This window comes from Aphis gossypii, chromosome 1 (assembly GCF_020184175.1).
Source record: "Aphis gossypii isolate Hap1 chromosome 1, ASM2018417v2, whole genome shotgun sequence".
Classification (NCBI taxonomy): domain Eukaryota; kingdom Metazoa; phylum Arthropoda; class Insecta; order Hemiptera; family Aphididae; genus Aphis; species Aphis gossypii.
In genome coordinates this window covers 41278524-41296177 of record NC_065530.1, presented here as the reverse complement: position 1 = coordinate 41296177, position 17654 = coordinate 41278524, and the positions used below count along the sequence as shown (strand labels likewise).

Here is a 17654-nt window from a genome sequence, read left to right as displayed (position 1 = left end):
TCCCACCCAACTGATAACGAAATATCGCTTATTCGAATTATTCGATATTCGCTTCGAGTGCTTCGACAATTTATTTTAACAATAATCCATTATCGCTTTACTGCTTAAGTTTTAAATTTAAATACCTAATACTCGTTGCTGAAGTCCATATTATGCACTTTTGAGTTTCGTACGAAACTGCAAACATTTTTGTATTATAATTATTGACGATTAATGAACTCGTATACCTAAGTCGCGTAACGTGTCTGTAATAAACGAGTATTTACTATACGACGCTAAACTAGAAAAGTTTATAACGATGGTTCGAACTGCTATTTTGTCCAGATCTAGTTATCGACTATGTAAACAATACGTGGCGGAAAAGGTAACAACTATGTTTATTTCTCTTTTAATTGTAAAAATCAATTATTTGTACAAAAAAGTGTCTTTTAAGTAATTTATACTTGGATAAATATATTATATTTAAAATCTATATAATTATTAAGCAATATAAATAAATAATATCTACAGCATAATATTTAATAAAATTTATTATTATCTACTTAATCTTTATTTAATTTTTTTGCTAGATTAAGATTAAAGCTGAAAAAAATAAGACGAATGATTTTTAGTTTTAATAATTCACTACCTACCAATAATAGGTACTTATTTGTAACAAACCATTACATTATTTGTTCAAATAATTTGTATTCAAAGTATTAGTGTGTAAACATATCTATATGTATCCCATAAAATATATAGCTGTATACTCAAATAGTTTTGAAAAATAATTATCATGTTATCCAAACATAAAACAATAGGTACATTTAAATTTTAAATTAAACTCATGTAATTAAACAATTAAATGAGTATACTTTTTATTGTACAGGGTGCAGCATCCAGGACTCCCATATTTCAAGTAATCATTAGCGTGTAATCAAACTGATTAGATTAAAACAGTTTATTTCACTGGGTTAGGTTGTTAATAAGGTTTTTAGTCTTCATCATGCTGTGGTCTGGTAAACAATATGGTTTCATTATTGAGACATTCTTCTAAATCGCCAAATGTGTGACTGCAATCTAAAGAGTATTTCACGCTCAATTCGGTTTGAATCTGAATGAAAGTGTCCTAGATTAAAAACAATTTTGAATTAGTTACAAAATTTTAGATTAACTTAGAACCATTAAAAACTAAAGGAGGTTATCCGTCAAGAAATCTCCAAGATTCCACTCTATATGCTGGCGAGTATGCCTAGAGTTTTAGAAAATGTTCTAGAATGGCTCTAGTGATGTTGCTCGTTAAGGCAATCATTTGGAGTATATAATTTATAATATTTTTTTTTTGAATAAAATTTTTTTATATATATCCTGTATCTTTTTTTTTTTAAATTCACTTCAGAAATGTAGGAGTCCATTAAGGCGCACCCTGTACAATAAATTAAAACTCATTTCATCCAAAAAGTATTTATATGAAGAAAAAAATTACCTCAATTATTGCTGCCTCCAGTCATATTTCTTTGATCTTTTTAAAATATGAATTATAGAATACTTTAGATTTATATTATTATAGATAAATAAACTATTAAGTATTAACTATTATACGTACTATTTACTAAAATATGTATCGATGAAGTCTTATAATTGTTTAAAACTTTTTGAAATATTAACAATACAATTAATAATGTATTAGTTATAAGTTCTATTGAGTTTGTTAGATATCCTATAAAGACTAAATTTTAACTTTAAAATGTTTCAGGTTGCCTGTGCAATTAATAAAAATTCAACAGATGTAGTAAATGATTTTATAGCTAATCTGAAAATAGGTAAAGGAAATTCTATGAATGATATTGGTTTACGTATGCCTCTTAATATTCTTCAAAAACATTTTGGAACAAATTCATTTAAAGATTTTAAAATACCGAGTCATGAAATAACAACTACTCAATTAAATCCTCAACATGTAATAATACATTTGGATAAATATGATTTTATAAATGATATACTTAAAAACAACATTGGTAAAACTCATCAACATTATATACAGAATTCTAAACCGTTCATCGTTGAATTTAGGTAATTGGTAAGTTAAGTTAATCCTATAACTATCTTTGAAATATAATTACTTTTAAATAACTGTGTCAAATTAACATATATTTTAATTATTACAGTTCTCCAAACATTGCTAAACCATTTCATGTTGGTCATTTACGTTCAACTATTATTGGAAACTTCATTTCTAACTTAACAAATTTTATCAATGGTCATGTTGTACGTATAAACTATTTGGGTGATTGGGGACCTCAATTTGGTTATACTTTACTAGGATTAGAACACATGAAATCAGATATGTCTAATAACAACATGACAATTGAATCTTTGTACAATGCATATATACTAGCCAATAAAATGGCAAACAGCGACTCAAGCATTCATAACAAAGCTAAATCTATATTCAATGATTTGGAATGTGGTAATTCTACCACAGATATCAAAAACCTATGGAATGAATTTAAATCAATTACTATTAATGAATTAGAAGTTATTTATAAGAGACTGGGAATAGTATTTGATGAGTACGATTGGGAATCAAAATATTCAAAGGAGAATATTCAAGATGTTCTAAAAAGACTTAATGAAATTGGCTTATTAAAGTTTAAAGATGATGGATCTACTGTTTTGAATTTTAATAACCAAGAAATCACAATTTTAAAAAATGATAGTTCTACATTATACCTTACACGAGATATTGCTGCTGCACTTAGACGTCACAAATTGTATGATTCTGAAGATTTATTTTATGTTGTTGATAATACTCAGAGCAAACATTTTTACTTGCTGAAATCCGTGATTTCACAAATTAATTCAAATATTAATATACATCACATTCCATTTGGAAGGATACATGGTATGAGTTCAAGAAAAGGCCAGGGAATATTATTAGAACAGCTTTTGAATCAAGCAAAATCGACTATGGACTTAAAAAGAAAATTTTCTAAAAGTTGGTATCTATTATATTTAGGGTTCAATACTTTTTGTATTTATTTATTTTAATCTATGTTAACCTGTTTTAGTTTTAAAATATTAAAAAAATGTATATAATAATTTTTGTATATTTTTCACACATTTCATACAAGTATTTTAATGGTATTATCTTTTTAGGACATTTTTCATAATTTTAATTGCATTTTTAAAAAAAAAAACTGTATTACTTTAAGTCTTGAACTCTGACAATAATACTTCATTAGTATTAATATTATAATCATTTGTTTATTTAAATTGTAGCTACCAAAATAAATTCAATGGATGATAATGACATAGCAGATGTATTAGGAGTATCTGCTATAATAATAAATGATCTAAAACAAAAACGAAAAAAAGATTACAACTTTTCTTGGGAATCAGCATTACAGGTATATACCATGTTTACTTCTTTGACTCGACAACAAAGTTTAGTTTAAGTAATTAGTTCGTTTTTCAATATTTAAATAGTTATCATAAGTAGAGTTCTGGATTTATAGCATTTGCATACCAAATAATTACCAATCATGATGTAGTAAAACATAGCAGAGTAGTGTAAAAAATTTTTTTTATAGTAAGAGAATTTAAATATAACTTTTTATATTACTTGTTTTTTGCTTACCTACTTCAAAGGTTTTTGCATGTTTTTAATTTTTTGCTATATTGAAAAATCTTCAAAAATGTTTAACAATTTATAGATAATGTACGACATGTATCAATTAAATTTATCTTATTTAATTTCTTTAGGTAAATGGAGATACTGGTATAAAACTTCAATATACCCATTGCCGTTTAATAAGTCTAGAAGAAGTTAATTCCAATATAACTATACCTGATGAAGTTGTTGCAGAATGTTTTACAGAAACTGTTGCATTGGATTTAATTTTAGAAATATGTCGGTAAGATATTTTTAATGACAAAATATCTGGTTCTAATAATTATATTATTGCATTACACATTTATCATTTTAGTGAGAAGTATTAAATATTGAATTTTTTTTATGAATTTATAAAAAGTTTAATGCATCAATTTTTAATTTGTTGTATGTGAGATATAGATATAAAAAGATAAAATAAAAAGTGTAGAGTTCATGACAAACTAAATTATGTCTTCAGTTATCTAATAAATCAAATTAATACAATTATAACATAAGTAAATAAAAAAGATATCTAATTACCCTTTCTGATCTTAAACTACATTGATTGAATATTAAATCTTAGTATAAATTAATATTTATAGTTATATAAATATAAAGATATATATATAGATAATATATATAACCTATCCTATATTACTGTAGTTTTAATGCATTTTATAATATATTAATATAATATAATTTTTTTTTTCAGATTTGAAGATATATTAACTGAAACTAACCAGGAATTAGAAGCATGTATTTTAGTTAACTATTTATTTCGATTATCCAATTGTATCAACAAAGCCTTAAAAGTTTTAAATGTTAAAAATTCTAGCAGTATTATTGCTCAGCAAAGGATTTTGTTGTTTCGCAGAGCTAGAGAAACTCTTAGTACTGGAATGAAAATTTTAGGATTAGTACCATTAAAATGTATGTGATTTAAAACTTCATTAATGTAATTTTTTTTCTCCTGTACAAATATGAAAAATAAAAATAAATAGTTTTTTAAGTGTTTTTAATTAAACTTTCATTTAACATTAAAATCTACCATAAATCTATGTTTTTAGATTTTAATAATATAATAACCAATTTTCATAAACTGTAGATAACTTTCAACCCCCCACAAATTAACTCAGTGATATCCACTAATCTAATACCAATTAACCATATTTTAATCTGGAAAATAAATCATTATTATTGAATTATAATTTGAGTTAAGTAGTTTTTTTTTAAGCATGCATTTACTATTAAGTTTTGATTTAATTTCTGTTTACAATTTAAGTATATTTAGCATTGCTAGTTTATTCAATTACTATACTTAAAAATAAAAATTCATGTTTACATAAAATATGTATATTAACATATTTATGATCTGTTTAAACAATTAGATACTTTTGAAATTCATCATTCATCTATACTTGTATTATTTGTATTGAGTATGAAACAGTTAAAAATTACACATGTATGTGTCAATCGTCAGGTGCTATATGTTTAAATAATTACAACATATTTACTCATTCATTTTTTATGGTCATATTGAATCCACCTATGTTTAAAGATGCTTTCTAAACTATACATTAAATGTATATTGATAAAATGATATGTGTGTGTATATAAGAGACAGAGAGAGAGAGAGAGAGCAATCCTTAGCTACATTTACATTACTCATATTTCAAAAATTTTATGCATAGATATTAGGTACTATATCTAAAAATGAGTACTTCGAAAATAATTTTAAGTTTTAATATGGGTTGTTAAAAAACAAATAATAGCCGTTCGAGATCAGCTATAACTAATAAATATTTAATATATGATAGTGATGTATATATCTGTATTAACAGTTTTGTTCTAACTGATGGCAAATCAATTTAGTCAAAATCTAAGTAGACTTGGGATTTTGGCAGTACCTTGATTTCATAAATTATAATGTAAGTGCATATTAAAAAAAGCGGGCAAGTGAGTACTGCTCTGCTGTACATTAGGTGCCGTATGGATCATTATTATATATTATAGGAGTGTTAAATTTGAATCCAATGATAGTTATCATTGTATACGAAAAACGATTCTGAACGAAGATGATTTGTCAGCCTAGGATATAATTTCTAGTGGTTGGTGAAAAAGGTGGTTTATGTTTTAATGGGCTGAATACAACAAAATTTAAGTTCTTTTATAATAATTGTAAGTTAAACTTATGAAAAACCTTGTATTAAATTTTCAACTCTTAGCTACTTATACAAAAATTTTTATGAAATATACCTACAAAATAATTTGCAAATATTCATGGTTTTGAAGAATTTTTGTCAATATTTGAACTTCAAATGCTAATAAAAAAAAATTGTGCCTATGTATTCTTATAATTTTTTAATCACTATAATAATAACTTATGAGGAACTTTGCATTAAATTTTCAAGTATTTTGATAGGGCCAAAAAGATTTTATCGACACATAAAAAAACAATTTTCAGAAAAATTGAAAATTTCAGTTGTCTATAAATAGCTCAAAAAAACTCAAAGTATTTTGAAAATTAAATCAAGTAAATAAAATGCCTGGTAAAATCTAAATAACTGGTAAAATTTTCAAGTATCTACGACTTATAATTTTTGAATTATAACAAATATCAAAAATCGTTTGAGGCTAAACCGTTATTTAGCGCGGTTTTGTAAAAATTTAAATTTCAAACATTCATAAAAATTTTTTGTCTGAATCCGGTAGAGTTTTTTTAACAGATATTTGAAGAAAAATGTATGGAGAACCTTTTCAAAACTTAGTTATAAAAGAAAAAAATTTTATGATTTTTCAACTTCAAAATTACTTGCAAATTTTCGCGTTTTCGACAGATTTCGTAAAAATTTGAACTATAAACTCTTTTTAGCTACAATAAAAACAACTCATAAGGAACCTTGTATTAAATTTTCAAAACTTTTTGGTCATCCAAAAATTTTTTATCGACACTTTAAAAAAAATTTCTCAAAAAAATCGAAAATTTCAGTGGTCTATAAATAACTCAAAAAAAGTCAAAATTTTTTGAAAATTTAACTATATACAGATACTACTGACATTAAAATTTGGTGAAAATTTCAAGTATTTTCAGTGATTAGTTTTTGAATTACAACCATAAAAAAAAATCGATTTGGTCGAAAACTGGTTTTGCGTAAAAATTGCCGTTTTTCCATCATTTTTTTTTTTGTTTTGTTTTTCTCGATTTTTTTGAAAACCGTTGGAAAATGTTAACTTTTTACCTCTATAATGCACCAAGGATATTCACTTTTACATCGGAAACCACCCCCATAGTTTGAAATTGGAGTATTATTTCGACTAGTTATGCTGTACACAGACACAAAAACAAAAAAAAAAAAACACTCATCATTGTAAAATCAATACATTCATCACTTCATTCAGAATCTAAAAGTGGTAAATCTAGCACCAATCTACCGTGAAGAATCAATTATTGCAAGGAGGACGACCGTCTGTTTTGGTCTGTGAACTCTTTTCAGGCGGATGCCTATGAAGAGTCGAATGAAATATCAAGTAGATTATTAGGTTATGTATGGAACTACTAGAATGGTCTTATTTTTGGAGATGTCTTAATTGTCATTACGGCTTCGTCACGGCCTAAGTTCATTACATGGTTATGATTTGAGAAAGTGTTTTGATTGAATAGGCGTATTGAGTTGTCCATGACTACTTCACGAAGGGTTTTTAGTTTGGCAGAGTCTCGAACGTTTTGGTTGGATACGAAACTCAGCAGGCCAGCGCTGGTCCATGTGTAATTATTGGTCTGAACTGAATCAATGAGATTCCAGTTTAAGAGCGAAATGCAAGGACAGGCCTGATATACATTAAGTAGATTTGTATTTTAGTTTTAAGCGGCAATGGGCTTCAACTATTTAGGGTGGGTGTAAGCATATTTTTGCACCTACGCGCTTTAACAAAAGTATTCTTAACGTGGTTATGGAAGGTTAGGACCAGCTCTGCGAGAATCATAACGACAAAAAATTTACTCCAGCCATCTTTCTCGACGTGGAAAAGGCCTTCGATAAGGTCTGACACGAAGGTTTACTCCACAAGCTAATTAAAATCGGTACTCCAATTCACGTGGTTAAACTTATCAAATCTTTCTTATCGGACAGATATTATAACGTTCGTGTCGAAAATTCCATCTTCAGTATCCCCAATCAAAGCTGGTGTACCACAAGCCGGCTCCTGACTGTCACCATACTTTTACCTGATATACACTAACGACATACCTGTTAACGTAAACAGCATTCTCGCATTATTTGTCGACGACACCATCTTTTATATTTCAAATCATAAATTCATAAGCCTTAATACGCAATTACTGCACTTCAAATAAACAAATTAACCTAGCCTTAACGTGGTTAAAAACCTGGTGGCTAGTCATCAATACAAGTAGGACAGTAGCTATTCATCACTTTTAACTTAAATAAATTTATCACAGCAGATGTACACACCCGTAAACAAACCATGCCAAGTAGTAAGTAGTAAGTACCCCGGAATTACTTTGATGTATTTCTTCAAAACACAGAAACTGCCAACTGGACTTGCCTTTAAAGATGTAGAGTAGGGGTGAAAGGCAGGAACCCTACTTGTATTTGTCTTGTCGTTGATTGTTGGTCGACTACTCGTACTTGGAACGAGCGGTCTGATAGGAATGATTTGATTAGGTAGTTTTATTATATTTATTGGAAGTTCAGTACCTATTAGTTCAAAACACAGAAAAAAAAAAGCACCAGTATTTATACACGAAACGGATTCGCATATGCGGTTCTTATTGGTCGGCGTGTGAACGATAACCAGAGAGTGGGAGAAATTCGATAGCGCATTTCGATTGGCCGAGCGTGCACCGAAAAACGCATAAATACAACGGCGTTCGTTCTTCGGACAACAGTCACCGTTCAGTGTTGTAAGCAGCAACTCTTCCAGACCACAAATAGAAAACTACATAAAATCATAATGACTGGGCGCGGAAGGGAGGAAAGGTCTTGGAAAAGGAGGTGTCAAACGTCATCGTAAAGTGTTGCGTGATAACATTCAGGGAATCACCAAGCCCCGCCATCCGTCGGTTAGCTCGTCGTGGAGGTGTGAACGTATCTCCGGTTTGATTTACGAAGAAACTCGTAGAGTTTTAAAAGTATTTCTGGAGAACGTGATCCGTGATGCAGTCACTACACCGAACCACGCTGAGAGGAAGACCGTCACCGCTATGGATGTCGTCTATGCCCTGAAACGTCAAGGACGTACCTTGTACAGTTTCGGAGGTTAAATACTTACAAGCTTACACACATTATCAATTATTAAAAAGGCCCTTTATAGGGCAACAATTCGGTCATTTCTTTTTTGACTTATTGAATATTTCACGATACAACAATAAAGTAATCAACGTATTATTTCTTTGCTAAAATATTTTTATTCATTTACTCGTCATACATATATGACCTATATTAATCTTATGTAGTTTTGGTATATAATTAAATTTTAATATTAATATAAGTAATAATATATATGTTTTCTTCTCATTGCTTATATTATTATATAATACAATAACATGTAAAAAATTGTGTAGCTAAATAATACATTTATACAATAATACATATATTATGATTATATAAAACAAAACTTAACAAAAATTACTAGTTATACTACTAGAATCACCAAGCCCCGCCATCCGTCGGTTAGCTCGTCGTGGAGGTGTGAACGTATCTCCGGTTTGATTTACGAAGAAACTCGTAGAGTTTTAAAAGTATTTCTGGAGAACGTGATCCGTGATGCAGTCACCTACACCGAACACACTAAGAGGAAGACCGTCACCGCCATGAATGTCGTCTATGCCCTGAAACGTTACGGACATACCTTGTATAGTTTCGGAGGCTAAATTCTACACTTACATGCTTAAACACAAACACTTATTAAAAAGGCCCTTCACAGGGCCACCACTTACAATTTAGTAACTAATGACCACCACTTACAATTTAGTAACTAATGACCACTAATGCATTTATGTTTATGCCACTTAAACTTTACACATAAATAATTACTGAATAATGTAGACTAAAATTATAAATTGCATAAACTCTCTTAAGCTTTGACATTTAAAGCTTCAGTGTTAGTTTGCATCACGTGTATTTTTTGTATTTTTTTTATCTGTGATCTGCATTAAGTCTTAGTGTCTTACTGAATCAGTAAAAACTGCAATATACAACAAAATTTATGTGTCTGAGACACTCAAAAAACGAGAAAAACCACAACTTCACCAATTAGTGTAACAACTATATAGGTGCTATTCGACAATAGGACCCAATTCGAAGCATAACTTTTTGTATAGGTCATTCCTCAAAAGACCAATTAAAACCAGGAGGTAGTTTATAAAAGATATTGGTTTTATTTATTTTGGAAATCACTCATCGGTGACCTGTAAAAACATGGAATATTAAAATCTGGAATTTTAAAATTCGAATTCCGTAGAATCTGGACCACAAATATATATTTTAAGGGGCATACTAAAACTAAAACTAAATATAAATAAATTAAATACCAAATTTAGTGCTATAAGGTACACCTTTTGTATCATGATAAACTAATTAGTTATTAATAATGGCACTGCATATTTTATTTTTTTACTTCGATATTTCTCAATTTAACAACTGTAAAATGGTATTAAATTAATAACATTTGCCGTTATATCGACGAAAATGGTTTTTTATGGTAAAAATATAAAAAAAAATATCAGCCAATTTATTATAAAATAGCTAATATATTTACTGCAGCAGTATCAGTGTGCTTAGCATTATTTTTTATTTTGTTTTTGTGACTTTATAATTTATTGTTGTACATGTATATGAGAAATATTAAATGCGATGGATAAAATTATTTCACGCGCAGATTTTTTAATTTGAAGATTTGTTCACGATTCCGGAAAGTGATTTATTATTAACTACCTAGTACCTACTCTAATTCAATTAAAAGGACAGTGCTTTTACGAATTGTTTAAAGGTAAGTTTATTTATTTATTCTATATTCTTTTATAAGATTGAGACAAATTGAACGCAGATATTTCGACCTTGCATTCAATTTTTAGAAAGAGTAGACTTTTAAATGAACAGTGTCGCAAAACTGTTACTGATACTGATACTGGGCCGTATTTAGAAATTTGTTACCTTGAGGCAACAAAATGAAAAAACGCCTCGTTATACCAAATAAAAATGTAATGTAATTTAAATTTAAAAAAAATACAGTGCTTGACTTGGCAAAATTAAAGTAAACTGTAAACTTTTAAAAAAAGAACGTCCCCATCACTTTTTAAACATTACTGAGTCATGGGGGGCTACGCCCCCACACCCCCTATTTCCTCTCTTTAAACATATAAAAAATATTTATAAATTATCAATTACAAAAACCTGAATATAATAAATGGACTTCATTGGATCAAAATCATACCCATTTTTCATTGATTTAACATGCGTTTTTCTTTAATTAAATGACTTTTTTTTGAGTATATTTATGGACAAATGTTCCTATGTGAACAATGATTGTTTTATTAACTGTTTATTTAGTATAAACCCCATACGCCGTTTCTTGACTAAAAGAAAAGGTAATTATGTTCACCGTCCGTATAAATACGTGATAAAACAATAATAATCATTAGTGTTGGCGAACAATATCGATTATCGATATAATCATATTATTATAGCATTTTACATAGCATGGCTAATTTTTAAGGTTTTCGGTATCGATGTGGAATTAAATTTTATCGACATAAATACATAATTATACAATATTAATAATTATTATAAACAAACCACCGACCGGTGACGGTCACGACTCACGGTGTCACATAGTGTTTTCAAACAAAAGTTATCAGTAACATTACCACTGTCAGGTTTAATAATAGAACATATTTATAAACATGCAGTGGAAAAACCCAACTGCGGTCTGTGGAAAGATATTCTGAGTAATGGCTATCGTGTTTATTTTACAACGATCCCCGTCCATTAGCATATATTGACCATTACCGCTTCTTCGTTGTTACCGAGCTCTGCTTATTCTAAAACTATAGATTATAGAATGGCTTTAATTTATTAATTGCTGAATTTTAATATTAAAATATTACAAATATTAAATATTTAAGATATTTTAATGTAGAGAACAGTGATTAAATAGTTAATATTTGATAACTGCCTGTTTCAATACGCCGTGTGCAAGTATGAAGCAAATAGACCAATTAAGAATAAATAATAATAAATAATCCAGACCTGTAAAGAATACTTAACTATAATACTTAACTAGATACTACTCAAATACTTAAATTGTATAGTATTACCAAATACTACTCAAATAGGTACTTTAAAAAAGTATTTGGATTACTTTTAAAATAGAGCGTCCCCATCACTTGTTAAACGTAGAGACGTCTATGCCCCCACTACCCTAATACACATCTTTAAAGTTTAAATTAAAATTGAATTATTTATGTACAATAAATTAAAAAAAAAAAAAAAAATAGTTAATATAAGACATGGGTTATATAATTACTGAAGGTACGTAATATAGTTATAAACTTATAAATAATAACAAACACAAAATAAAAGTAAATAAATTAATGGTTTAGTTATAATTAGTTAATATTAACTAGTTTATGAATTAAGCAGATATGGTACCTATCTAGGCAATTTTGAAGAATGATGAATCCCGTGTGTTCCCCCAAAAAATAATAGTAGGGGTACGCTAAAATTACTCCGTCCCCTTGTGTCCACCCACAAGTCAAGCACTGCCTATGCATGCCCCTTAAAATATATATTTATATGGTCCAGATTTTTACGGTTTTCAAATTTTTAAATTCCAGATTTCTACTGTCCAGATTTTTACTGTCCAGATTTCTACAGTTCAGATTTTAACATTCCAGGTTTTTACGAGCGCTCCACTCATCGTTTTCCACATCCCTGTAATCAGAGTATATGATTGAACGTGACATTTGGTGTGACACACTGTTAAATTTTATTTATGTCATATTTATTTTTAATATTTAAATACAGATGAAAATACATCCATTCTAAAGGTATATTTACTCGCGTACCTACCTTTATTAAGAACGTTTTGGATAAAAAATTATTATACCGCTAATAGATATTATATAATTATTATATATATAGGTAGATTCACACCCGGTTTACGTCATAAAAGACGAAAATAATGTTATACATGTAATAATCAGATCCAAAATAAAAGTATGATATAAAATATAACCAATTACTTCTGGGAGGATTGTCTGGTATAGGCAATAATATACAATATTACCGTCCCCTAGAAATTAATATATCCCACACAATTATAGTATTTTTTAAAAAGACACTACCGGTCAAGACCGAACGCAATCGTATCGTGCGCTCTATAACACATAACAGTCAATCACCAATTATAGAGGCACTTGCAGAAAGTTACAATATAATAATATGTTGCATATTAATAGAAATGCAATTTCGAGATACGACCATAAAATCATATTCGCACAACTCAAAAATTTGTTAACTCAATATTCATCGATGAGTATAAAATTTGTACATTAAAAATTTAAGAATAACTATTTTTTTTTTTTTGAAAAATCCTGTTATATAAAACGTATATACACAAATTCAGAGTGGTCATGATTTCTTTTTATTATGTTTAATGAACGAAAAAAATACTTCATCAATTAACTTAGCATATCAATGACGAATGTATAGTGTATATACTTTGTATAGTATACTAGTTGCTTAGGAAACGATGAGTAGTTTGGGTTAAACAAAAATTGGTGGCTAAAGGTTACTAAAGGTTTAGTACCGAATATAAGAAAAAAAAGCTGATATAAGCAATATTTTACAACTGTTTTCCTTTCTTTAATCCACAAAACGTTGTTATTACTGAAGATGTTATGGCTAAACAATCTAATAAACTCTAATTTATCAATATTATAACAATGATAATATGATAATAGAAATGATAGTCCTAAGTATGGGAAAATATTGATTGAAAATTTTTAACGTAAATACCTACATTTTAAACTTTAAAAAAATATCACGGAATAAGTTGACCACTAAAGCTGTGAATTGATGCATTTAAAAACTATTAAATAATAAATATGTATGTACTTATGACCTTAAAACCGAAAAAAAAATGTTCCACAAATTCTTATAATAATATGCTTTCATTTTTCAACTATATGTTAAAACAACACTAAATATAACTTTTAATTTTATTCTGATTGTCTATATATGTCATCCGTGATCCGTTATATTATACTTAAATATTACTTATTTTCAGTAAATTAATTTGATCTCGACTTGTAGTAAGTTGAATATAGTCAATAATACTTATTAACTATTATTAAGTACTCAACTAAAAATAGAATAGTCACAATGAAAAAATAAAAGTATGGGTATTATGTATTAAAAATAAACTAGTAAAACTAGTAATGCTAAATATTAATATGTTAACATATTTTGTTTTTCTTAATAACAGTAAATTAAAAAACTTCACACAAAACGGAAGTAATATACTTATTAAGTGATCGTGTTCAATAGTAGTTATAAATTATGTAGAAATAGAGTTTGGTGGCCCTTAAAAGGGCCTTTTTAAAGAATGTATTTACAGAATTCATTTATTTGGAGCTGGTGTATTTGGTGACGGCCTTGGTACCTTCACTGACGGCGTGCTTGGCCAATTCACCAGGCAACAAGAGACGGACGGCGGTTTGGATTTCCCGACTGGTGATGGTCGAGCGCTTGTTGTAGTGGGCAAGACGACTGGATTCGGCGGCGATGCGTTCGAACAGATCGTTGACGAAACTGTTCATGATGCTCATGGCCTTTGAGGAAACACCAGTGTCGGGATGTACTTGTTTCAACACTTTGTAGATGTAGATGGCGTACGATTCTTTCCTCTTTGGCTTGCGCTTCTTGTCGGACTTGGCGATGTTCTTTTGAGCCTTGCCGGACGACTTCTTCATCGCTTTTCCTGCGGATTTACCTCCTGGAGCCATTTTGATTGGTTTTAGGTTTAGGGTGTTTGTTAACTGTACGACGGTAGATACACGATTGATACCGGTGGAGCGAAAACGACGGTATATAAAGCTAAGACTAGGTGATCCGTCGTTCGTTCATTGGCCGCAATGTAACAAGTATAACAGATCAAATAGGATTTGACAGCGGTCATGTGTTTAATGAAAATACTCGTTTCTCCAGTAACAAATACCGTGATGATGTCGATTAAAAACGACATGGTTTCGATAGTAGTGTCAATGTATTCGGTGTCGTTTTATAGCGTCATACCGTTTAAAATTGTCCAATCGTGATAATGTTTTCCAGTTTTCGACTATATAACGGCTGCCATATCGGTATGAGCACACACACCATCAACGTACACGGTACCGAACAGTCGTTTATCAAAACTACAATCATGAGCGGAAGAGGCAAAGCAGGCAAATCCAAAGGAGGTAAATCCAAGACCAGGTCGTCCCGTGCCGGACTCCAGTTCCCGGTCGGTCGTATCCACCGTCTGTTGAGAAAAGGAAACTACGCCGAACGTGTCGGAGCCGGAGCACCAGTGTACTTGGCCGCCGTCATGGAATATTTGGCAGCTGAAGTATTGGAGTTGGCCGGTAACGCAGCCCGTGACAACAAGAAGTCTCGTATCATCCCCAGACATTTGCAATTGGCCATCAGGAATGACGAGGAATTGAACAAATTGTTGTCCGGCGTTACCATCGCCCAAGGCGGTGTATTGCCAAATATCCAAGCTGTTCTATTACCAAAGAAAACCGAAAAGAAAGTTTAATTATTTCAAGTTTTGACTATTCCAAATTATGTCTATTAAAAAGGCCCTTTTCAGGGCTACTAAAATTATTTTTACTGTATAATGACACAATCTTCTTAGAATTTCAATCCAATACGGCAATACATACTTACTGTCATTATCCCTTTTTGAAACAACCTTACTTAGGAGTTAAAATTTGATCAATCAAGACTTACAACGATGAATTTTATGTCAAACAGTCAGACAGACTATCAAAGTTCTATAAAAAAATTATTCTAAAGTAGTTCAGGTTATACAAATTCAATTTAAAAAAGTATAGCCCAAATATTTATAACTTATCTTACTAACGAATAAACAACCTACGACAGTAATAATTATAACAATAAACGTCATATAAAATTATAAACTATCTTATGAGTAGAGCCCGAAACTTAAAACTTATAATCTAAAACTATATATAAAAAAAAAAATTCATAAAAACGATATTAAAAATGTTAATTTTAGTGTAAAAATTGATTATATATATATAAATTATTTTGATATTATTATATATTGTTTTGATACAAATTATAACTATAAATTAATTAAATACAACTGTATATTATGTACTACAATTACTTTTTTTTTATAATTAAAAAATGTACTTTAAAATTAATGGAAATGAAAACACGGAACTTAACACTATACAGTAGACACTATCGAACTTATAATGCTGTTGAACTCAAATTAAATGAAAAACGGAGACACGAGATTATAACAAACACGGGTTTATGTCGATTGCGATCTCCGATTCTGAAACATGTGTCCCTGACCTAATTTAGTAGGTACGCCTTACAGTTTTTTAAATAATGGTAATATGCGAAATAAAAGATAAAAGATAATAAACGTTAATAATAAATAAATGGAAACTGCATACTTTATAATAAAATGTAACTTTTAACAAGAAAAATGCAAATACCTATAGTACCTATGTAAAAAAATTCTAAAAATGAATAAAATGCACGAAAATTACTAAAAACTGACCGTAAAGCATAAAACTCCCTAAAAACGCAAAATAAAAAAAGTAGGTACCATAAAATGTTGTACTTCATGAATTAAAGGCTATAGACGCGTCTTGAATGTTGACACAAAGCAAATTTCAAAAAATAGCTTATTGATTGACTGTTCATTGAACGTCGTTTATGATGTGTAATTCAATATTTCACTCCCCAACATGGCTGATAGGTACCATCGTCACCACCGCTCCAGCTGCAAACCGCAACATCAAGTTTCAGCATTTTAGTTGTTATTATCTAATGATACTAACCATACTGCAAATTGAAATCTCAGAATAACATAATATATTAAGTAGAATAAGTAGATATATTATTTATGGATATCTTAATTTAAATATTTGTTCAATTTCTTTGTTGTTATCGATTTTGGATATTTAAATAAAAATTAGATAATGATTTTAGGATTTTTCTATAATTTTTATAATAGTTTTATGAAAATTTCCATATCGCTCTATTTTAAGTATTTATTGATTTGTAAGTTAATAATAAGTTAAAAACAAATCATAGGCATAAATCGGGGGAAGGCTTGCGGAGCCTAAGCCCCTCAAGACCCAAAGGTTTAAGCCGTTTAAGGTACTTATTACAGCTGCTCTAGTACAGTAGTGCATATAGATGTAATGAGCGTATAATATTAATCAGCCCCTTCCAGTAGTTTCATAAAATTTCTGCTTATGAAACAAAATATGTAAGTGGTACTGCGAAAGGGTTTGAACTGTTTGAAGTTGTAATTTTGTAAATTGAATTAAATTCTGCATGGGGACTCTGAACACAACTATTATGGCTTCAACTACTTAAGTTAATTTTCTTTTGTTTAACTACAATGTTGTACATTAATTTATAATTGTTTATTTTAATAACGGCGTCGATGAATTAATGCGGAAGCAGTTTCCACGATGTCGTCGGTTCATTCAAACATGAAAAAATAAATAAAAATGTGTCTGCTAGCACAATGAGTGGTTATTTTGAGTTATTTATTTGAGCTAGTTAAAACGTTAGCAGCACTTTATTGAAAATTGAAATGAGTATTTTGACACCACCAAAACGATCAATTTCTGCAATGTTTATGAGTCTAGGACTGAGATTTTAATACCCTAAAAAATCTCAAAAAATACCCTTTAAAATATACAAAATGATTTCAAAAATTCACTATAAAAATGCATTTA

The 17654-nt window shown here is 29.2% G+C and overlaps 3 protein-coding genes and 1 pseudogene across 4 annotated transcripts; 3 read left to right on the top strand and 1 right to left on the bottom strand.

Annotated features, from left to right (window-relative positions):
- The first annotated feature begins 26 nt into the window (after nucleotides 1-26).
- LOC114126033 (probable arginine--tRNA ligase, mitochondrial) lies at nucleotides 27-4643 on the top strand. 2 transcript variants are annotated; one of them, XM_027989900.2, is made up of 6 exons: nucleotides 27-364; nucleotides 1736-2052; nucleotides 2148-2977; nucleotides 3262-3389; nucleotides 3745-3896; nucleotides 4347-4643. In XM_027989900.2, exons 1-6 carry the CDS (start codon nucleotides 299-301, stop codon nucleotides 4570-4572), a joined length of 1719 nt encoding a protein of 572 aa, XP_027845701.2. In that variant the 5' UTR covers nucleotides 27-298; the 3' UTR covers nucleotides 4573-4643. The 2 variants fall into 2 exon arrangements, with proteins under 2 accessions (XP_027845701.2, XP_027845702.2); XM_027989901.2 differs by lacking the exon at nucleotides 27-364 and having other exon boundaries at nucleotides 1842-2059.
- Nucleotides 4644-8612: 3969 nt separating this feature from the next.
- Nucleotides 8613-8955, top strand: LOC126551334 (uncharacterized; annotated as a pseudogene).
- A 5280-nt stretch (nucleotides 8956-14235) lies between these two features.
- LOC126552086 (histone H2B-like) lies at nucleotides 14236-14810 on the bottom strand. The gene has a single exon (XM_050206575.1). The coding sequence runs from the start codon at nucleotides 14661-14663 to the stop codon at nucleotides 14283-14285; it is 381 nt and encodes a 126-aa protein (XP_050062532.1). The 5' UTR covers nucleotides 14664-14810; the 3' UTR covers nucleotides 14236-14282.
- A 26-nt stretch (nucleotides 14811-14836) lies between these two features.
- LOC126552072 (histone H2A-like) lies at nucleotides 14837-15510 on the top strand. The gene has a single exon (XM_050206554.1). It carries the CDS (start codon nucleotides 14978-14980, stop codon nucleotides 15455-15457), a length of 480 nt encoding a protein of 159 aa, XP_050062511.1. The 5' UTR covers nucleotides 14837-14977; the 3' UTR covers nucleotides 15458-15510.
- Nucleotides 15511-17654: the final 2144 nt, after the last annotated feature.